The sequence below is a fragment of the Dasypus novemcinctus genome, chromosome 10 (genome assembly GCF_030445035.2).
Source record: "Dasypus novemcinctus isolate mDasNov1 chromosome 10, mDasNov1.1.hap2, whole genome shotgun sequence".
Classification (NCBI taxonomy): domain Eukaryota; kingdom Metazoa; phylum Chordata; class Mammalia; order Cingulata; family Dasypodidae; genus Dasypus; species Dasypus novemcinctus.
The window spans coordinates 45025788-45049251 of NC_080682.1; the positions used below are offsets into that span (position 1 = coordinate 45025788).

At 38.1% G+C, this 23464-nt stretch overlaps 1 protein-coding gene across 42 annotated transcripts in view; it reads left to right on the forward strand.

Annotated features, from left to right (window-relative positions):
• PHF21A (PHD finger protein 21A) overlaps nt 1–23464 on the forward strand; it is a 255817-nt gene that overhangs the window by 197244 nt on the left and 35109 nt on the right. For 20 of the 42 annotated variants that reach the window (XM_058305452.2, XM_071218079.1, XM_058305473.2 and 17 more), the window contains 4 exons: nt 1989–2240; nt 3458–3547; nt 7331–7624; nt 20793–20891. In XM_058305452.2, coding sequence (XP_058161435.1) covers nt 1989–2240; nt 3458–3547; nt 7331–7624; nt 20793–20891 — 735 coding nt within the window. The remainder of the gene's footprint in view (nt 1–1988; nt 2241–3457; nt 3548–7330; nt 7625–20792; nt 20892–23464) is intronic. The other 22 variants (XM_071218080.1, XM_058305476.2, XM_071218073.1 and 19 more) reach the window with 2 other exon arrangements.

Consider the following 23464-nt stretch of genomic DNA (forward strand, 5'->3'; position numbering starts at 1 on the left):
ATGTTGAGGTTGGGAAGCGGTTGTGGCTCAACTGATAGAGCGTCCGCCTACCATATGGAAGGTCCAGGTTTTGATACCCAGGGCCTCCTGATCCATGTGGTGAGCTGGCCCACGCGCAATGCTGCCGCACGCAAGGAGTGCCGTGCCACTTGGGTTCCCCCTGTGTAGGGGTGCCCAGCGTGCAAGGAGTGTGCCCCATAAGGAGAGATGCCCCACGTGCAAAAAGTGCAGCCTGCCCAGGAGTGGCGCTGCACACACGGAGAGCTGATGGAGCAAGATGACTCAACAAAAAGAGACACAGGTTCTCGGTGTCACCTGACAAGAATGCAAGCAGACACAGAACACAGGAATGGACACAGGAGGCAACGGGGAGGGAAGGGGAGAGAAACAAATAAAATAAATCTTTAAAAAAAAAAATGTTGGTGTTAATGGTAACTATATAATTCAGGTATGTTTGCAGTTTTACTGTTTTCTAAAATAATCACTGTAGGGTCATTCAAAATACTGATAATGATTTACCTGAATCAAAGGTGTTTCAAACAAAATTACATTGGCCACTTTTAAAGCAGTGAAACACACACAACTGTTTAAGAATCCATGTCATTGAGTTCTGACTTGAGCTTTACTTTTACAACCTGTTGTGGCAACAGGATTGAATGCCATCTGGTATGATCTGCTCACCACTTCAAAAATCATTTGTTTTAAAATGTTATAAATTGAAAGATAGGGCTAATACCACACAGTGTTAAAAAAACACTTATAAAAAAGAGCTGGTAATGTTAAACCAGTCCTTGCTACTATACTACTATAACATTTTTAATAAGTAGCATTTAGCTTTTATTTGGTTTTCCTCACTGATAGAAAGTAGATATCTTATTCTAAAATAAGTATGTGTTACCATTTTACTCCCATTTCATATTTGAGGAAGTGATGGCAAGTTGTTACCTTGGAAAAGAAGAAACAAAAATTCAGGTGATTTTAGTTAAAGACGTTACTAAGGATTGCTAATTAGGCTGGGATGGGATAGATGAAGCCAGGTCATTAAAGTTTTTGGTTAAAAGAAAAATGAAAAGTTGTTAAAAGACCATGTGATAAAAGTGCTTAAGTTAGAAAATGGAAATAATTAATTGTCTGGAAGCAAACATCTTAAAATACATAGGTACTTACATAAACATTGAAATAGAAATTTACAAAGGGAGTTGTTCAGATCTACTTCAGGAAGAGTAGGGTATTTTTCACTGGTCTGAAGCAATACTGTACAATTGAACTTTCTACAATTTTGGAAATGTTCTGTTTCAAACCCATTTTCCAATTTAGTAGTTCTCCAGCATTTCTCCAGAGAAAAGATTATAGGTCCTGACTCATATCCCTTTGGTATCAAGAACTGATATTTACTAAACTAGTTGTTTAATAAGTTTCATTACCTTGAGCTTGGGATTTACTGCCTCTGAAGCAACAATTGTTTAATCCTCATATGAGTTTCCCTTCCTCCTCTCTAGGGTGATATTCAAAAAATGAAAAGACACTGTCCTATTACCACAGCCTTTGTGTTACAGGAGGCAGATAACCAGAATTATATAATGGCTTTCTTCATATTGATGACGTTGTAGCAATTAAAGATAGAGATGATATGAACGCCATGGATTTGCAATTTCTATAAAGTTTTTGAATTGAGAGAAAGCAAAGAATTAGAAGAAATGGAAGAAATAGGTACATACATATTCTGTATCTGTAAACCCAACATTGTTGAAAATCCTGTGCCTATATTGGTTTGCATTTATTACTGTGAACTTGCCCATTTAGGAGTGAAGCTGAATTTGAGAACTCTGGCAAAGTAGGGATTCCCTTTCTCTATAGTAAGAAATGTGTGCCTGTGAATACAGAAATGTTTGTTATACAGAGAAATCTGTGATTAGTATTGCTTTGTTTTCTTGGAGGTTAATATCATATTGTTCAGTGTCCTAATACCTGTTCTCCATGTCTCCTAGAAGACTGTAACTACAGCTTCTATGATTACCACAAAGACACTACCTCTCGTCTTGAAAGCAGCAACTGCGACCATGCCTGCTTCTGTTGTAGGCCAGAGACCTACCATAGCTATGGTGACCGCCATAAACAGTCAGAAGGCTGTGCTCAACACTGATGTGCAGAACACACCAGTCAACCTCCAGACGTCTAATAAGGTCACTGGGCCTGGGGCAGAGGCTGTCCAAATTGTGGCAAAAAACACAGTCACTCTGGTAAGCCAGCAGCTGCTACTCTTGTGTGCCCATATGAGAGAGTTCAGGATATGCATTTTTAGAGTACATCCATTTAGGCTTCTCCTGGTTTTCTCAGCTTCCATCACTGTCCTACAATGCCAGATACCCCTTTGTTGCCTATAAGGGAATATGACATTCTGACTATCTGCTCTAACAATTACAAAGGTGTCTTGATAACAAGAACTACAGCTCATTCAGCACATTATTTGAGGTCAAAGTGTGACTTGACTATGGGGGTGGAATGTCCTTCATGGAGGCATACACACTTTCATTTATCTTTCCCTCTATCCTTTCCGCAGTCCTCCCTATAAAACTTGAGTGCCTAAATCTCTTATGCTGTATTACTGCTTTGGGGAAAACTCCCTGCTCATTTATTTTAATTCAATATCCCTTTAAACCGATCATACCCAGGGTGTACTAGAGTTGACTGGGGCACTTCAAAAATATTCAGGAAATTTATAAGTGAAGTATCAGTATCCAAAGACTATCAGAAAATAAAGATCCCTTTGTACCTGAACAAAAACTGTTCATGAAATTTCTGTGGTAAAGCCATTTAGGAACTGATGTTCTCAGAAGCTTGGGGGAAATATATCCAAATTTGGTTTAAAATTTCATTCTTAAAATGGCAACTAAGAGTTCTTGTTGGCTTTTGGATGATGTCCACTAATGAGTGAAACCAGAGAGCAGTAAAGTGTAGCTTTATTCCTTACCCAGAAATCCTTAGAGAAGCAACCAGATAACTTAGCCAGATGATAAGAGTTAGGAAATTCTCTATTGGAGTAAAGCTGTTCACTGTTAGATAAAGCTCCTATATTAGGAAAAAGCCATTTGGCCAGGGAGGAAGTTTGATTTTCCTTTGGATTCCATCTTGACTTTTAAAATATGTAAGTACAAGAATTCTCAAATATCAATGTAAATTGTTTTAAGATTCCTGAGCCTGCTATGTTCTACATTAGGTATGTGAAAAAACAGAAGTGTGGTTGGTAAAAGTTACAGGGTAATGCAAACAGTTGGGAGAGTAAAAAAAGTTTCTTGTTAGTGTTAATTAAGGTAGTTAATTGTACAGTGACAACTTGTAGAAAATATTGTCTGATCCTCAGGAAATAGTGATGCTGAAAATACTCTAAGAATGCTTAACTTTGGTACTTAACAGCTCATTGTCTTCTCTAGTTTATTTATCTTTTACAATTTTTTAGCAGGTTCAGGCAACACCTCCTCAGCCCATCAAAGTACCACAGTTTATCCCCCCTCCCAGACTCACTCCACGTCCAAATTTTCTTCCACAGGTGAGTAAATCAATGATGAGCCCAGTAATGGGTTAGATGGAACAAAATCCTCATAGGCCCTTATCTAAGCAGCCTTAAATAGGGCTGGTTAGCTCAGCTGTATTCAGATACCATGTAGCTAAAAATCTTGGCTGCTGATTTGCATAACATGAAGGAGTTGGTTTTATTATTAGTGTTTCTTAACAATGACCAAAGGTGTAGTAGCAAAAGGAAGAGGAAAAGGGAAATTACCTTGAATTAAAACAAGTGAGAGAATACCATTATAAACTTTGTAATGTTAACACGCTGGAAGAATTTAGCCAAAACGTGCCTGGCAGTGGGAAAATTAATGCAGTGACCTCTTTTTATTTCTTTCCTATATCCCAAAGAGTAGAGAAAGAAACAGCATCCAAAATAGCCAGTAGAAACGATTTAGTTCTATTCTAGAAAGTAGATGGCACCAAGTATCATATTTAAGCACAAAGCCTTGCCTGTGAAGGTTTAGACCAAGCATCTGCATAGGGGTCTTCCTACCTACGCCATGTAGTTCTGCTTTACCACATTCCCCTGAGGATATTCTAATAGCAGTTGGGCAGAGCTCACCATTCTCATGGCAAAATGTCAGGATTGCCCCAATGTGGACTTTGGTGATTGACATGGCCTGGTAGAAAGACCAGGATTTCCTAACTGGAGCCCCAGGTTTCAATGAAAAGAGAAGAGAAAGACATTTTGTGGGCAGTGGCATAAGTGATTTCTGAATAGCTCTGTTAGGCAGTTTGAGATAAGATGATTTCAGTCATTCATCAGCTAAATCCTTAATAAGTACCTTTTATTTACTAGACTGTGCTAAGCACTGTGGATATGCCCACAGTTCTCTGCCCTCAAAGAGCTTAAGGTCTAGTGGGAGATTCAGAAACATGTACAAGAAATTACAGTATCCTTTATGGGGAAGTTCGGGGTAGCCGAACTTCTATGCGTAGAGAACACATAGGAGAGATACCCAACTCAGTCTTAAAGAGTATTATTGAAGGTTTCCTTGAAAAGTTGACATCTAGTCTGAGACCTAAAGTTCTCATAAAATTATCCTTGCAAAGTTTGGGGTAAGAATAAGTGTCCCAGGCAGAATGCAGAGCATATATGCAGGTTGAGGATAGGTGCATGCAAGTTTAAGGTTACAAAGGAGATTTGCTATGACTGAGTACAGAGTGCCTTGTGGCTGACTCAGACTAGAGTAAGGTGACACTGGAGAAGCCCACTGAGGCCAGAGTCTTTTGAACATTGTAGGCTATGTTTAGGAATTTGGACCTTATCCTAAGATAATGTAGGGATCCATTAGTTTTCAAACAGGTACTTGACCTGATCAGATTTATATTTTAGAAAATTCCCTCTTGTCACTAAGTAGGGAATGAAGATGGTCAAGACTGTGGGCTAGAATAGTAGTTAGGACATTGTCAACAGTGATAATAGCTAATGTGTGGAGACTCCTGTTACATGCTAGATACCGTACTAGGTACTTTATATGGATTATCCCATTTAATCCTCAACAACAACCCTATAAAAGTTGATATTCTTTTTCAGATAAAAAATCTAAGGGTTAGTGCATGTTTTTCAAATGGTAGATCATGATCCATTAGTAGGTTGTAAAATAAATTTAGTGAGTTGTAACTAGAACAAGATACATTAGAGTACATTACACATAAGTATAGGCATACCTCGTTTTATTGCGCTTTGCTTTATTGTGCTTTGCAGATACTATGTTTTTTTTAACAAATTGAAGGTTTGTGGCAACCTGTGTCAAGCAAGTCTATCGGTGCCATTTTTCCAATAGCATGTGCTCACTTCCTGTCTTTGCATTACATTTTAATTAAGGTAGATATATTTTTTTAGACATAATGTTACTGCACATGTAATAGACTACAATATAATGTAAACAACTTTTATATGTACTAGGAAACAAAAAAATTCGTGTGAATCGCTTGATTGCAATATTTGCTTTATTGCACTGTGGAACCAAACCCTCAGTATCTCCAAGGTATACCTGTATTTTTTCACGAAGTTTTTGTTTTATAGAGATATAGATATATATCTATTTTTGTGTCCCAGTAATGTAATAAAATACATTACCTATTATGGGTTTGTGGCAACCACCACATGTCTTAGATTTGAGTAGACATTCAGACTCACAAGACTCATTAGCTATACTTGGTACCAATCTATTTAGGATTATATAGGATGGAAACCACATCTTGGCAACAGGGCAGCATCAGACATTCCTCTTCAATGGGTGTACCTATAGCAGCCCATATAGTAATCTGGATAGATTTCCAGATATAAATGCAAGATGTCCTAATGTCAAATGTCAAGTGCAAAGGGAGGAGTCTTTATCAGGTGGGTGCAAGAGCCACCCTAGCATAGAAGACTTATGTCCCACAGGAACCAGTATATCTGTTATTAGTTTCTTGGGCATGAATTTCAAGATTCCAGCAGTGAACATGTGCAGCTACAAGAGTTGCCCAACTCAGAGAATCCCAAAGCATGGAATCCCTTCAAGTCAAATATTTATAGTTCTCCTGGTCCTGATTTGATTTACACAATGAGGGGTAATTTTTACCCTTAGCAATGTTGCCTGGTAACTTAGTTGACATTCTTGCCCTTATCATGTTTCCAGGGGAACAGAGCTAGAGAGTTTACTGAAGGTCAAATCCTCATGCATAAGGGGAAGGATTTTGCCCACAGGGTCACAGTCCAGAAAGACTGGAAAAATACTGGCTTAGAGAGATCAGGTAAAGTTGTCTGAGATTACACAGCTAGTAAGTGGTAAAGTCAGAATTTGAACCCAGCCAGGCAAGGCTGACCCTGTGAGTTTAACTACAACTTTCTGCTACTGTTTCAGTAAGCCAAACATAAGATAGGGTGGCAGTGAGGATAGAAAGAAGTGGACAGATTTGAGCAGTAATGAAGATGTAGAAATGTGGAGTAGGGAGAGTCAAGGATGATTCTGAAATTTATTTAGTGAGAAAAGGCCATTTACTGAAGTAAGGATTAAATGGATAAGAGAGAATTGGGGGAATAAGTTATGAACTTTAGACATCTTGATTTTGAACTTCTTGTGAGGTATCTCAGTAGAGATGTCTTAAACAGGCAATTGAATAGATGATCCTGGAGTTCAGGAAATGTATGTGGTCCAGAGATGCAAGTGTGAAAATCTTCAATACATAGATGATTCAAGGAAGAGTGAGTACATTAAGAAGAAAAGGGGTTTCAGAACAAAATCCTGAGAAACCACCCACATTTAGGATTGGGCAGAGGAAGAGGAAACCTGCAAGGGAGTCTGAGGGAAGGAGTGGACATGAACAGGGAATTAAAGGGCCAGAAATGGGGGGTGAACTGGAGCTGTGCATATGAAGAAATTTAGAGTGTGAGTAAAGACCATTAATAGCATTATTACTATACTGAGCACAAGTCCTGGGTGGGACCAGTTCCTAGATTGGGCCATTTGTCCAGTTCTTTGACCTCAACTTGAAGAAGCAATATGGTGTATGAAAGGAACCTGAGAGTTGAAAATGAGAAGAAATATGTTCTAGGATAGCATTTGGACCCTCTTAAGAGCTGATAAATTTTTGGGTTTTTTAAAATAAGATTATATACCCTGAGATCTGTTAAATTAATAATACCAAAATGAGTATTAATAAATATTTATATTAAATACCATTTCACACATGTAGGAAGTTTGACATTGTCTTAGATTTATAAGACTTAAGTTTCTTTAAGTAATACGGTAATTGTTCTCTCTTTCCCCCATAGGTTCGACCCAAGCCTGTGGCACAGAATAACATTCCTATTGCCCCAGCACCTCCTCCCATGCTTGCAGCTCCTCAGCTTATCCAGAGACCTGTCATGCTGACCAAGTTCACTCCCACGACCCTCCCCACATCCCAGAATTCCATCCACCCTGTCCGTGTCGTCAATGGGCAGACTGCAACCATAGCCAAAACGTTCCCCATGGCCCAGCTCACCAGCATTGTGATAGCTACTCCAGGGACCAGACTTGCTGGACCTCAAACTGTACAGCTTAGCAAGCCAAGCCTTGAAAAACAGGTACAGGCAGAGTATGTACCTGCTTTGTGCAGTAGCCTTGCTGTTGAGCTTATGACTGCTGGGCTGTCTCTGAATACATCTGACTCTTCATCCCAGCACCATTGTCAATAACCTTTTGCTTGTCATGTAATTCAGCCACAGTGCAAAAGGACCATTCTTACTAGATAAAAGTTTCTTGGGTTGCTTTTCCTAGCCTCTCATAGATGGTTTCAGATTCCTATGTGAGTGAGCTCCCCCTGCTGGTTTTGTGGCAAAAGTGCACAGATAGGCTCTGCTTCCCTCAGTCAGGAAGCACAGATAAGGTAGTAAATAGAAAACGCCATATTAGTTTCAGGCCCAATAAGAATTGAGATGAGGATATCCTCTATGAATGTCAAGAAGAATAAACAAACCAGGGAAAGGAATTTCGTTTCAAAACTTTTCCTTTCCATTCCTGTTTGATGTAGCGAAGATCCAAACCCTCAATTAAAAGTTCTAAAAAGCATTCTTTTAACTAGAGGATACAGATGTTTTAGCTCAAATATTAAAACCCTTCATTTATATTTTCCAGAGTCAGGTTGCCTCTTTTTAAAAAAATGTAGCTAAAGAGATAACATGTAACCTCCAAAAATATTTAAGGGTGTGCTGGCAGAAAAACCTGTAAAAACAACAAAAAGGATTTATAGACAGCCACCATTTCCTATTTCAAGAAAGACCAGTGAGGAGAAGGAAATATTTTGAAAAGAAAAGCATCTTCTTAAAAGAAAGTTGCTTTAAACACTCATTGCCCTATTTCTAATTGCTCAGGCTCTGGTACTCATTCATCTGAAAATAGTGTCTGGTGATCCTGAATCTTCTACTTCAACATGGCTGACCACAATTCAGAGAGGCTGGCCAGATGGTGAGGAGTGAGAAGGCTTCCTGATTCCTTGGCCTTATGCGTGGAGCACTAGGCCTCCTTTCCCAGGCAGCTCATAAATGCAGCAGACCTTTTCCTTAAAATTCTTGTACCTATCTTTGTTTGAACATATGTTTTCATTTCTCTTGGGTAGATTCCTAGGAGTGAATTGTTTAAACTGGGTATGAAAATCTTGTGCTTGGAGAACACCAGAGAGAACAAATTTCTGTATTCCTAAGGAACCTGCTCACATCCTAGAAGTACTTTGAAGAACATTCAGAAATAAATTATTTAAACATATAGATCAGAAGTTTTTAAACTTTTTAACAGCAGAACTTCAATATTAAAATATTGAAAGTAAAATGTGCTCAAGCTTAGGATTTTGGGTGGGAGCAAGTTTGGAGGTCAGGTGCCTTCATGCCTTGTGCTGGCCCTTGAAGAATCTCTGGTAAGCCTTAATATTCCAAAGAATGTGATTTCAAAATTTTAGATTACTAAATATTATTCCTCATCGACCCCTTTTCTGATAGATACTTTTAAGAGACAAGAATTTTTTCAGTCTCATTTTATTTGTGTATATATATATATATATATATATATATATATTCTGATTACAAAGGTAATCATGTTCACTGTATAAAAAAAACCAAATGCTATAGAACTATATGTTGTGGAAAGTCATTCCCCATAATCAATGAAGAAAGTAAACTCCCCCATAATTTAGTCCCCAAGAGTTATTTGCTATTAACAGTTTACATTATATTTTTCCAGTTATTTTCTATGCATGAGACAACACAAATTTTAAAGCAAAAAAACAAAAGCAAACATTATATATTATTTTGTAGCTTAGACATCTTTAACATCTTTCCATATCCCTATCTTACATGTTTATAGAACTTTTCATTGTAATTATAATATCACAAAAAGGTGCCCTTGAATTGCTGAGACTTTTTAAAAATTACTTTTTGGATTAATTCCAGGGCTTCTTTTCTTGTCAGCCTAATAGAGGAACCCAATCATTGCTGTTTTCATTTGACAGGCCACCTGGCATAGCAGTCTTATAGATTACTAAGCTCTGTCAGCAGGGATTCCCTTTAGACTCCATTTTCAGAGTTCTCTTACCTCACAGCTTTCTATTGACTTTTTTTTTTTTTTTTTAAGATTTATTTTATTTATTTCTCTCCCCTTCCCACCCCCCACCCCCACCCCCCAGTTTTCTGCTCTCTGTGTCCATTTGCTGTGTCTTCTTCTGTGACCGCTTCTATCCTTATCAGCGGCACTGGGAATCTGTGTTTCTTTTTGTTGCATCATCTTGTTGTGTCAGCTCTCCATGTGTGCAGCACCATTCCTGGGCAGGCTGAACTTTCTTTCGCGCTGGGCGGCTCTTGTTACAGGGCGCACTCCTTGCGCGTGGGGCTCCTCTACATGGCACAGCACTGCTTGCGCGCATCAGCACTGCATGTGGGCCAGCTCCACACGGGTCAAGGAGGTCTGGGGTTTGAACTGTGGACCTCCCATGTGGTAGACAGACACCCTATCCACTGGGTGTCTATTCCCTCTATTGACTTTCTTTACTCTTTTCTCTTTCATTCTGAATACTACATTTCGAACTCTTTAAGATCTCTCATAGATGGGCTAAGGGTGAAGCAGTATAAATATTTAGTCATGGAAATACCACTTACAGCCTCTCATGGAATTATCAAAACCTGTGTCCAACATTCTTTATATGACAAGGCTAGGTGGCTTCCTTTTTGCTTTCTTTTCTCCTGTTTCCTTTAGGGTAATAATTTTGTTCATTGAACAAAAATATATTGATTAAATACCACCTGCTTTGAACATGTGGTGTATATATATACAAGGCTGGATAAATTGAAGCCTATGCCCTCAAAGTGATCATTCTCTGGTACATTTGAAGCAGGCACTGAGGCTTTACATCCAGGGAAGGAAGCATGGTAAGTTGTGTAGGTTCAAAGGCCTACCCATGTTGGCATAGGAAAGGGAGAAGGCAGGGTTCGTAGTAATATCAGTGGTCCCATTTCTTCCCCCATCAGGCATAACCGACTTCCTTATCTACCTCAGATAAAAGATCCCTTGTCTTACCCTTTAGTGGAAGCACATATTACCTTGTGGCTCTGAGAAAACAAATAGAGTTTAAAAAGCTTGAAGCTGGAGGACATATTTTCAGACAGAAAAGTAGATGAAGCCAGACAAACCTATATTAGAGTTTCCACATCACCTCTTTTTGTGTCCTTGTCCCATCGGGCACTTCATGTAATGGGGCTAACACCTGATAATGAAATGAGATGTTTAACTTAAGGAAGACTATGCCTAGCACAGAATTGGTTTTCAGGAATTATATTCGTTTCTTCTTCATCCCATTCCCCACTCCATAACAAAGGCCTTTGTGTGGATGTTCTCAAGGCTAAGCTACCAAAAGAAATCCAAGGTTTTATGGAAAAAAAATAAGTTTGCCATTTCCATATGTATGTTTCATAGAACCTATAATAGCCTCTAAAACAGGAGCATTTATGAGAATATTATCCAATATATTATCCCCAAATTCCAATCTTCCTCTTAATAAACCTTGGCTGACCATCTCCCTATCCTCATTCTAATGCTATTACTGCAGTAGGGGATATAGATCCCAGTGACCAAAAGATGGATTTTGCTTTGTCTTCAATCCAAATTTATTTGACCTTATTTCTGAGACTATTTGGACATTCATTTCTTTGCAAGTGCCTAACTTTGATTATTCATGCAGCCAGCTCTCAGAAGGCAAGTTTGAATTCAGGGTATAAATGGTAACTTAGTTCTGGACTTTTCCAAAGTTTTTGGATTCTATCTTTTTTTTTTTAATTTTTTTTTGTCTTTATTTATATTTTTAATATTACGTTCAAAAAATATGAGGTCCCCATATACCCCCCACCCCCCTCACCCCACTCCTCCCCCCATAACAACAATCTCCTCCATCATCATGAGACATTCATTGCATGGTGAATACATCTCTGAGCACTGCTGCACCTCATGGTCAATGATCCACATCATAGCCCACACTCTCCCACATTCCACCCAGTGGGCCATGGGAGGACATAGAATGTTCGGTAACTGTCCCTGCAGCACCACCCAAGACAACTCCAAGTTCCGAAAACACACCCACATCTCATCTCTTCCTTTATAATACCAGAAACCCAAAAGAACAGGAGCTGCTAATTCAAATAGCCATGGATGCAAAGCAGGAAATGTAAATGAGTAAAGCAGGCTGGCAATACACAAGTAGACTTACTTTTTTATTTTCAGTGGGGATGTGAGTACAAGAAATATCCCATTTTTATTCTTAATTGCTCTTTAAAATAACCAGTAGACAAGTATGATAATAATTGACAACTTGGACTCTGTGTCAGAAGGACAGTAGAGAGTGGAAGAGACTATGGTAAACTTGAAAATATATGCTGTAGCTCAAGGAAGCAGCTGCTTTTTGGTGACAGCCAATTTTTATCATATGAATCTTTCAAGAAAAGCCAGAAATCCAGATGTTTTTAGAAATCTCCTGTTTTAAAAATCACTGGTAACTGCTTAAATACCATGTGTGCAAAAATTATTATCTGTAAGCTGGCTTCCTTTCTGGATAATGGTTTATACTCTTTGGTAGAGACCAGACTTTTGGGTTAATCCATCTTTTTTTGTTTCCCACCCTAGCATTTTTAATTAATTGAGGTGAAATTCACAAAATATAAAATTAACTATTTTAAAGTAAACAATTCAGTGGCATTTAGTACATTTCTATTTCTAACACATTTTCATCCCCCCAAAATAAAACTCCACATCCATTAAACTCCCTCCCAATCAGCAATCTACCTTCTGTCTCTGAGGATTTACCTATTCTGGATATTCCTATAAAGGGAATCGTAAAATAGTGGAGTTTTATTTCTGGCTTCTTTGACTTAGCATAATGTCTTCAAGGATCACCTATGTTTTAACACCAGTTCTTATTCCTTTTTATGGCTGAATAATATTCCATTGTATGGATATACCACAATTTCTTTATCCATACCTCCATTGATGGACATTTGGGTTGTTTCCACCTTTTGGCTACTCTCTATAGTGCTGCTGCAAATATTTATGTACAATTACTTGTTTATCTGTTTTCATTTCTTTTGGATATATTACTGGGAATGGAATTGCTGGGTCATACTGTAGTTCTGTGTTTAACTTTTTGAAGAACCACCAAGTTCTTTTGCTCAGAGGCCACACCATTTTATATTCTCATCAGCAATGTACAAAACTTCTTATTTCTCTACATCTTCACTGGCACTTCCATTTTCCATTTTTTATTATAATCATAGTGGGTGTGAAGTGGTATCTCATTGTTTTATCTTCATTGCCCTAATGACTAATGATGTTGAGAATTTCTTTCATGTGCTTGTTGGCCATTTGCCTATCTTCTTTGGAAAAATGTCTAGTCAAGTCCTTTGGCCATTTTTTAGTTGGGTAGTTTTTTTGTTTTGTTTTGTTTTGTTTTTTGTTTTTTGTTTTTGTTTTTGTTTTTTGAAGTACCAGGGCCAGGAATTGAACCCAGGCCCTCATATGTGGGAAGCTGGCACTCAACCATTGAGCCACATCAGCTCCCCTGAGTTGGTTTTTTTATTTGTTCACTTGCTTGTTTTTTTGTTCTTAGGAGACACGAGGAACTGAACCTGGGACTTCCCATGTGGGAAGGCAGGCACTCAATCTCTTGAGCCACATCTGCTCCCATTTGGGGAGTAGAGAGGAGGCCATACCGGGGATTGGATTACTTCTTCCTTTCCAGTTTGAAACTGCCACTTTATTCTGGCTAGAACTTTCAGTGTGTCACTGAATAGCAGTGTTTAATAGTACATGTTGAAGGGCATCCTTCTCTTTTTCCTGATCTTTTTTTATTTTTTTCTTGGTTCTTTTATTTTTCCTAATATACACATATTACAAAGCAATAATGTATTTTTTACTTTTTTTTTTTTTTTGCATTTTTTGTCTTTTTCTTTTTAAAGGTACATAGATCACAAATAATGTTATATTAAAAAATATAAGAGGTTCCCATATATCCCCCACCCCTCACACCCCACTCTTCCCACATCAACAACCTCTTTCATCATTGTGGCACATTCATTGCATTTGTTGGATACATTTTGGAGCACAGCTGCACCACATGGATTATAGTTGACATTGTAGTTTATACTCTCCCTCAGTACATTCAGTTGGTTATGGCAAGATATAAAATGTCCAGCATCTCTCCCTGCAATATCGTTTAGGACAACTCCAAGTCCCAAAAATGCCCCCACGTCACATTTCTTCTTCCCTCTCCCTGCTATCAGAGTTGCAACTCTGCTGAGGCTCAGGGCCCAGCTGGCACATGGCCAGTCCAGAGATTCAAGCCTTGATTATACACCAACCCCAGCGCCAACTACATGTTCAGGAAAAGTGACAGAAGTGGCATGTGTAGAAAGGTCACACCTGAGTCCAACTCCGTAACACTCAGAAGCACAAATTCCAAAATAGGACCCACTGACAAGGTACTGAATGCCAGAGCCATTTGCCATGAGTGTCGAACCTATGTGTCTCCATAGCCCTCAGGAGTACCAGTACCTGGGGTTGTATCTACTTTGGCTGTCTCTGGGATCCTGCTGATACATGCATAAGCGTGACCCCTCTGATGGCCTCCCAACTCATTTTGAAGTCTCTTAGCCATATAAACTCATTGTCTTTACCATTTCCCCCTTTTATTCAAGGTCTTTTTCTAGTTGCATCACCAGCTGTTGATTGGTAATAATCCCTCATCACCAGGGAGGCTCATCCCAGGGAGTCATGTCCCATGCTGGGGGGAAGGTAATGCATTTACATACTGAGTTTGACTTAGACAGTGGCCACATTTGAGCAACATGGAGGCTCCCAGGAGGTAACTCTTAGGCACCCTGCAGCTCTAGGCCTAGTTCTTATTTCAGGCCCACAGGCCCACAAGCATAGTCATTAGCATCAGGGGCTCATTGTTGGATCATCCTTCCTTATTGGTCTTAGCTATTGCACTCAGAGGATTGTTGTTGTTCCATTGGGGAATGTGACAGAGCTCCCCTGGCTAGGAACTGAGGGAAAACTTTCAGTTTTTCACCATTGAATGTGATATTAGCTGTGACTTTTTCATAAATGGCCTTTATTGTTGAGGAAATTTGCTCTATCCCTAGTTTTCTTGAGTGTTTTCATTATGAACTGCCCTTACTTTCCTGGGGTAAATCCCACCTTGTAATGATATATAACCTTTATAATATACTGGTGGATTTGGTTTGCTAGTATTTTGTTGAATATTTTTACATCTATATTTATAAGGGATACTGATCTTGGTTCTCTTGTGGTGCCTTTGTCTGGCTTTGATATCAGGGTAATGCTGGCCTCACAATGTGAGTTAGGAAGTGTTGCTCTCTCTGCTATTGTTTGGAAGGGTTTGGGAAGGATTGGTGTTAATTCTCCTTCAAGTATTAGTTGACTTTACCAGTGAGGCCATGTGGTCTTAGAGTTTTCTTTTTTGGAAGGTTTTTGATTTTTGTTTAGTGCTTAAATATCTTTACTTGCTATAGGTTTGTTCAGATTTTACATTTCTTTTTGAGTCCATTTAGGTAATCTGTATGTTTCTAGGAATATTTCCATTGTTAGATTATTGAATTTTTCGAAGTATGCATTGTCCATAATACTCTCTATAATCTTTTTATTTTGGTAAAGTCAGTAATAATGTCACCACTTTTATTCCTGGTTTTAGTTATTTGTGCTTTCTCTCTTGTTTTTGGCAGTCTAGCTAAAGTTTTGTCACTTTTATTGATCTTTGCAAAGACCTTTTTGGTTTGTTGATTCTGTTGTTTGTATTCTATATTTCATTTAGCTCCAATATGATCCTTATTATTTCCTTTCTTTTCTTAGCCTTGGGTTTAGTTTGCTCTTCTTTTTCTAGTTCCTTAATGTGTAAAGTTAGATGATTGATTTGAGACGTTTTTCCTCCTCTTCCTCTCTCTCCTTCCCTACCTCCCCTACCTCCCCCTCCTCCTCCTTCTTTTGGGGAAGCAGGCTCTCAACCACTGAGGTACAGCCACTCCTCTCTTCTTTTTTAATATAGGTTTTAACAGTTATTAATTTCTTTCTGAATACTGCTTTCACTACATCCCATAAATTTTAATATATGCTGTTTTTATTTTCATTTTTCTCAAAGCATTTTCTAATTTCCCTTGTGATTTTTTCCAACTCATTGGTTATTTTAAGAGTTTGTGTTTAATTTCCACATATAAGTGAATTTTCCAGTTTTTCTTCTTTTGTTGATTTCTAGCCTCATCCCATTGTGGTTGTAGAATATTCTTGTAGGTCTTTTTTAATTTATTGAAACCGGTTTTTTGGCTGAACATATGTCTGTCCTGGAGAATGTTCCATGTGTACTTAAAAAATACACATTAATTAATGCAGTTGTATGGAGTGTTCTATATATATTTACCTGTTATGTTTTATAGTGTTGTTCATGTCCTGTATTTCCTTACTGATGTTCTGTTTAGATGTTTTATCCATTATTTAAAGTAGGATATTGAAGTTTCTCCTACTATTATAGTAGAAATGTCTATTTCTCCTTTCAGTCTGTCACTATATGCTTCATACATTTTGGGACTCTGTGCATATATGTTGATAATTGTGTTATCTTTATAAGTTGACATTTTATCCTTTTTATCACTATACAATGACCTTTTTTGTCTCTTGTAACACTCTTTGACTTAAAGTTTATTTTATCTGATATTACTATGGCCACCCCAGCTCTCTTTTGGTTACTCTTTGCATGGAATGTCTTTTTCCTTCCTTTCACTTTCAATCTGTTTGTGTCTTTGGATCTAAAGTGAGTCTGCAGACAGCATATAGTTGGAGCATATTTGTTTATTTTTATTTATTTTGCCAATCTCTGTCTTTTGATTGGTGAGTTTAATCTATTTATATTTAAAGTAATTATTGATAAAGAAGAACTTCTGCCATCTTGCTCTTTGTTTTCTATATGTCTTTTGTCTTTTTTTTGCTCCTCAATTCCTCCATTACGACCTTCTTTGGTTTCTTATTTTTTTCTACTGTACAGTTTTCACTCCCTTCTCATTTCCTTTTCTGTATATTTGTTATTTTCTTTGTGGTTATGATATGGATTACAATTAACATCCTAAATTTATAACAATCTAGTTTTAATTTATTCAGACTTAGCTTTAGTAGTGTATGAAAATTCTGCTCCTATACAGCTCCATTCCCCCTCCCTTGCTTAAGTTGTTATTGTAATAAATTATATCTTTATTTTTGTGGCCATTGACATAGATTTATTACTGCTTTATATATTTGTCTTTTATATCATACATGAAACAAAACAGGAATTACAAAGCAAAAATACAATACCTGCTTTTATATTTACCTATGTTGTTGTTATCTTTACCGGAGTATGACTTCAAGGTACTGTCTAGTGTCCTTTGATTTCAGCCAGAAGACATCACTTTAACATTTATTATAGGGCAGGTCTACAGTAGAGGAACTCCCTCAGCTTTTTTTATTATCTGGGAATGTCTTCATTTCTTCTGTTCTGTTTTGTTTTTTTAAGATTTATTTATTTACTTTTTTCCCTAACCTTGACCCTGAACCCCAGCAACTGACCTAGGACCTCCCACATGGGAGGCAAGGGCCTAATGTCCTGAGCCACATCCACTCGCCATAGGCTGCAGCATCTGCTGGCTTGTGGCATCTGCTTGTTTAGGTATCTGCTTGTTGTGGCACTGCAGCATCTAGCTCGTTGCAGTGGGTATGGCGTCTAGCTCATTGTGGTGGGTACAGCATCTGCCTCTCTTCTTTAGGAGGCAACAGGACCCTAACCACCCATGTGGTAAGCGGGTGCCCAACTGGTAGAGCCATATCTGCTTCTCATTTCTTCTGTTTGTGAAAGATAGTTTGGCTGGATGTTGATCTTTTGATTGGCTCTTTTTTTTTCTTTCAGCAGTTTGTGCCATCTTACTGCCTTCTGTCTTCCATGGTTTCTAATAAGAAATTAGCTGCTAATCTTCTTAAGAAGCCATTGTACATGATAAATCACTTTTCTTTTTGCTGCTTTCAAGATACTCTCTTTGTCTTGGTCTTTTGACAGTTTGATTATAATATCTTAGTATAGCTCTCTTAGAGTTTATCCTGCTTGAAGTTTGTTTAGCTTCTTGAATGTGTAAATGTATTTCATCAAATTTGGGGAGTTTTTAGCCATTATTTCTTCAAATAGTCTTTCTGCCCCTCTTCTGTCTTCCTTCTGGGATTTCTGTAATGCTTGATGGTGTACTGCAGATCGTTTAGGCTCTGTTCAGTTTTCTGAAATTTTTCTTCCTGCTCTCAAACTGGATAATTTCAATTTGACTTATCTTTTTTTGGAGATTTTTAAAATTGTTATTGTCTTTTTTTTATAGCTAAATAGATCATACAAAACATTACGTTGAAAAACGTAAGAGGTTCCCATATACCCCACTCCCCAGCCCCTACTTTAAATTATTGATTTCTTTCTTCTGCCTGCTCAGATCTGCTGTAGTACCCCTTTAGTGAATTTTCCTTTTCAGTATTGTTTTTTAGCCCCAGAATTTCTATTTAGTTCCTTTTTATAATTTCAGTCTCTCTATTTGTAGTCTCTATTTTGTGAGACAGTGTTCTCCTGGTTTCTTTTAGTTCTTTTTCCATGGTGTCCTCTAGCTTTTTGAGCATATTTAAGACAGTTGATTTAAAAATTGTTGCCTAGTAAGTCCAATGTCCGGGCTTTCTCAGGGATGGTTTCTGCTGTTTTCTTTCCTGTAAATGGACCATACTTTTTGGTGGGTTTTTTTTGTATGCCTTGTAATATTTTTGTTGAAAACTGGCCATTTTGATTATAATAGTGTGGTAATTCCAGAAACCACATTCTCCCCATCTCCACAGGATTTGCTGCTATTGATTGTGGAGGGCTAGTGTTGTACATTTTGTGACTTCCAAACTTTTTGCAAAGATTTTTTCCCTTGTCATGAATGGTCTCTGTAGTTTTGTTTCATTATCTCATTAGTCATCCTGTTGACCTGACAGATTTCCTTAAACACCAGAGCCAAGAAGATAAATTAAAAAACAAAAAAAACAAACCAAAAAAACTGTCCTGATTCTGCAGATTGGCACTGAGCTAAGGCATTCCTTCAGTGCTAAGCAAAGCTGCCTATAATTCTGCCTTGACCTTCACTTCCTGTTTTCACAGAGCCCAAAGATTGGCCAGAGATGCAAACCTGGGGTCCTCTCAGATCTTTCTGGGAGTATGTCCAGCCTTGCATGTATGTAATGCACTCCGGATAATCCAGTGTACATGGTAGCTCTTCAAAGCCATTATTCTTCCAAAAATCTTTCTCCTCACCCTCCTCCTTCCCAGGCTTTTGGGTCTGTCTGCTGTCCACTGTCCCTTGTCCCATGTGACTATGGGTAGTATATGATTTTACATGTTTTCATCAGCTTTTAAAGTTACTCCAGCCCGTGGGTGCAAAACAACAATCTGCCTCTGTACCAGTCCCTCAGGAAACTGCCAGGCATATCAAAATGCACAACCAAAAGTTTTTGAGAACAAGGTCCATATTGCACCTTCTTGCATCACCAAACTACACTAGGAATGTGGGCTGCAGGTAGGCAGGTAGGCAAAAACACCACAATGCTTTCTACTGCGATCTAGTAGCCTCTTTTTTCGCACCGCACCCTCCTGATTTCTTTTTATTACATTCCAGAGGTCCAAAAAAGCTGATTCTGCCACTGTTTGCCAGCTTAATGGTTTCTTCAGTTGAGGGTCTAGGGGCTCCCTACTCTACCATTTCCATGACATTCTTCCATCCTAATGTTTTTGTTGTTGTTTGGTTTGTTGAAGTGGCTTAAAACAATAAGCATTTATTCTCTCATACAGTTTCTGAGGGTCAGGAATCAGGTTGCAGTTTAGCTAGATGGTTCTAGCTTAAGATCTCTCATGAGTTTGCAATCAAACTGGTTTTTCAGTGCTGCACTCATTTCAAGGCTCAGTTGGGGCTAGATAATCTACTTCCAAGACCATGCATGTGGTTTTGGCAGGCCTCAGTTCCTCACTAGCTGTTGGCAAGAGGTTCTTTTTCTCACCACGTGGGCCTCTCCATAATGCTACTCACAATATGGTAGATGGCTTCCCCCCACGCAAGAGAGATAGACTCCCACCCTAATGTTTTGATGTTTTGTTCTGTTTTGTTTTGGGAAGCTTTTTGGTATTCTTTATCTAACACTGAAGTAATTGTACTCTTCTTGCATAAAAGAAATTTGAACCTTTGGTAATTCCTTAGTGGGAGGAATTGGTTTGCCCCTTTCCTAGAGGCATTGCCACTCAGTGCCTAATTCACCCTCAGAAATGGAAGTAGGAGAATCCAGGGAGCTTCACACAGCCTTGGAATGAAGCAGCAAACCCTTTGCTGTTGATCCTTTCTTCTTCCTCCTCAACTTTCACACTTCTCTCATTTCATATTCAGATAACTATGAAATAAGTTTTCTGGCATATCCATGACCTTAAAAATGTCACTGTAAACTACCTTCCCATTGTATTCCCTTGTGGATGTGTTTGGTGGTTTGTTTTATGGAGATGTATCCATTTTTGGTTAAAAATGAGAGTGAGTGAGAGTGAAAGAGAGAGAAAGAAGAAACTTCTGGTTGAGGTCATATTCCTTGCCCTTCCTTGGCAATTGTGTCTTTCCTCTAGTGGATGATGCAGTAAGGTTTAAATATCCCAAGTGAGGGTAGCTCTGCAACATCTCTTAGATTATGACTGAAATTGTTCTGAAAGAGAAGAACATGTGTGTAAGGTTTTTCCAACATCATTCAGATCTTCAACCCACTGTGAACTGGAGCTTAACCCATATATAGCAATAGGGGCTTGCTTCTGGGAAACTGCCCCCAAGTTCTAAAATACATTGTAATTAGAGAGAGCAACCTATACTTCATTTTCATACCTTAGAATTAAAACATGGATTTTTTAACTTTTGGCTATTTTATTTATAGATTCATATTTACTCTATTTATGCCACTTAATAACTGAGGTCTCACACTTTACTTCTCTTCCTCCAACAAAAGGAATCCATAATAATTTAATTACGTGTTTAATATGTTCTCAATTTGAGTATGTTCTCCTTTTTTTTATTGGCTACAAACTGCTTTTGGTTTTCATTCTTTTAATAAAAAGGTGAATTCTGAATTTTCATTTGATTTTTCTTCTTCTAGACAATTAAATCCCACACAGAAACAGATGAGAAACAAACAGAGAGCCGTACTATCACCCCACCTGCTGCACCCAAACCAAAACGGGAAGAGAACCCTCAGGTATGCCCACCCATTCCTCCAAAGGCATGGCTCATTTTATGATGTGCGATTTATTCGCACACACCAGGAGAATCACTTGCTCTCTGAGTTGTTTTTCCTTAGCCCCACAAAGCCTATTCTTGTGCATTCTCATTCTTTGATAATGATATTGTCACATCAGATTGGCCTAGGGCACATTTCTTAAAGTATATGATCCATGAGCTGCTGAAGGTCCATGAACTAGCATATTGGCATTTTGGTTGTTTCAGAGGAAAATCTGTGAAACAACATTGTTCATACACATTACAGATTTGAAATGTAAGATGAATGCTCATTTTCACAGCTATCCCATTGGCATTCTTTTTTTTTTCTTTTAAAGATTTATTTTCATTTATTTCTCCCCTGTTCCACCATTGTCTGCTCTCTGTGTGTTCTTCTATATCTGTTTGTATTCTCATTAGGCAGCTCCAGGAACCGATCCTAGGACCTTCTGGAGTGTAAGAGAAGCGATTACTCTCTTGCACCACCTCAGCTCCCCTGTTCTGCTACATCTTCTTATTTTCTCTCCTCTGTGTCTCTTGTTGCATCATCTTGCTGCGCTAGCTCTCCACGTCAGCCGGCACTCCTGTGTGGGGCGGCTTTTCCACGCAGGGCGGCTCTCCTGTGTGGGGCTGCATTCCTACATGGGTTCTCACTCCAAGTGGGCCAGCTCACCACATGGGCCAGCTTGCCCTCACCAGGAGGCCCTGGGCATCAAACCCTGGACCTCTTATATGGTAGATGGGAACCCAGTTGATTGAGCCACATCCGTTTCCCCCATTATATTCTTAATGATTGTTACGTTCTGTTTGTCTTGGCCAATATTTATAAGGTATCCAATTATCTCAACTAATGTCTATTGATGTTATCAATTACAATTGTTAAATATGCCTTTTTATTATTACCAGTGCATTGCATTAGTTCGCCAAATCCACAGTGAATCTGTAGCTCAGTAGTTCATTGAAGCGTAAAAGTAGGGATGAAAATAGTAACATCTGTACAAACAACTTAGGATAGCATTGTAAATATAAATAGCAAACAAGGCTCTGGTACAAATATAGAATGTGAATCTTTCTTTAGACAAGAGATTTTTTAGTGTGATGCTTTTGCACAAGAAACTATAAAAGAAAAATGAGGATAAGTAATATGATGATGAATATCTGATAGTTGGATTTTATTAGACCAGTAATCCATTTCCTTCTACCTCTAGTGTATTCTGTGTAATGAAACCATGTCAGATAGTGGCATGAAGCCATCAAAGCTTCATGTCATTTTTTAAAAACAGTGATTTATTGAGCCAGTCCAGGTTTTTCTAAAACAAGTACAAAATATAATTCTTTCTGATATGAAATGGATTAATGTTTAAATTTATCTGTAAAGAAGAGACCAAAATTTGAACCAAAAACAAGTACTAGTCACATAAATTATTAAGAAACTTGTAATACCATCCACAAAATGAATGTCAAGTATTATGCTTGGTGGAGAAAAAATAGAGCAAGCTATTAGCAAAATTTCCTTATCAAAAGAAACTGAAGGATATCTCATATCACTGACATACAGTGTGGCCAAGCAAGCACTATCTTATGAACTAGCAGATATTTCACCTTATAGTTGGAAAGAACCACTACAATAAGGAGAATAAATTAGCCTCTGGCACTTGTGTGATACTCATATGAGGGAAGATACTTTTCTATTCATCACTGACTGAAAATCCATTCCATGGGAGAAGAGGTTTTTTTCCCTTTTATTAATTATTTTGTGAACTTGATTTAGACTGGCAAAGACAAGTTGTAGGTGAGTATCCAAGAAGGCTGTTGTTATTTGATTAAAAGAGGATGCAGCTGAATGTCAATCCACACACTGCTTTATTAACAGAAAACAGTTGGTTGTCAGCCTTCTAATCTTAAGTTTTAAAATAATAGTGAAAACTAGGGCTGTAATCAATTGTCAGCCATAAAATTTCTGCTATCTCAGTGTGCAGTATAGAAAATCTGCAGCAAGCCCACGACTTCTTTTCCTTACTGAAGTATTCCGCCTGTCAAGAAATAGGAGCCCCCTAAGATTTTTAAGTAAGAGATAAAAAACACTCAGTATCTTAAATAGTCTGAACCCATCACTTCAGGGCAAAATATCATATTTGATGTCTTAAGGATGAGTTGTCAGGATTTTTAAAGACCAAATTGGGGTATAAATAACACTATGGAAGTAAATCTCCTTATAATTGATGATGTTCTTTATTCACCATTGAGAGAAATTGATGATGTATTATTTGGCGTATTTTAAAACCACATGCAGTTGTACAGCAGAAAATGAAGATATACTTTCCAGACTACATGCAACCAAAGAACAAAATAGGAATCAATCTGCTACTCTCTCTACCTTGAAGCATCTAACCTTCCAGCTTTGGGATATGGTATTCTAATCAGTCTAGCTTCTGATGGAGTTCTAAGAGTGGTCTTCAAAGAAAAATGGCTACAAAATTTCTAGGTCCATGTTTGAAAAATCATAATATCAGGCAGAACCACCTGACACCATTCTCAAAAATCAGTTAGCTT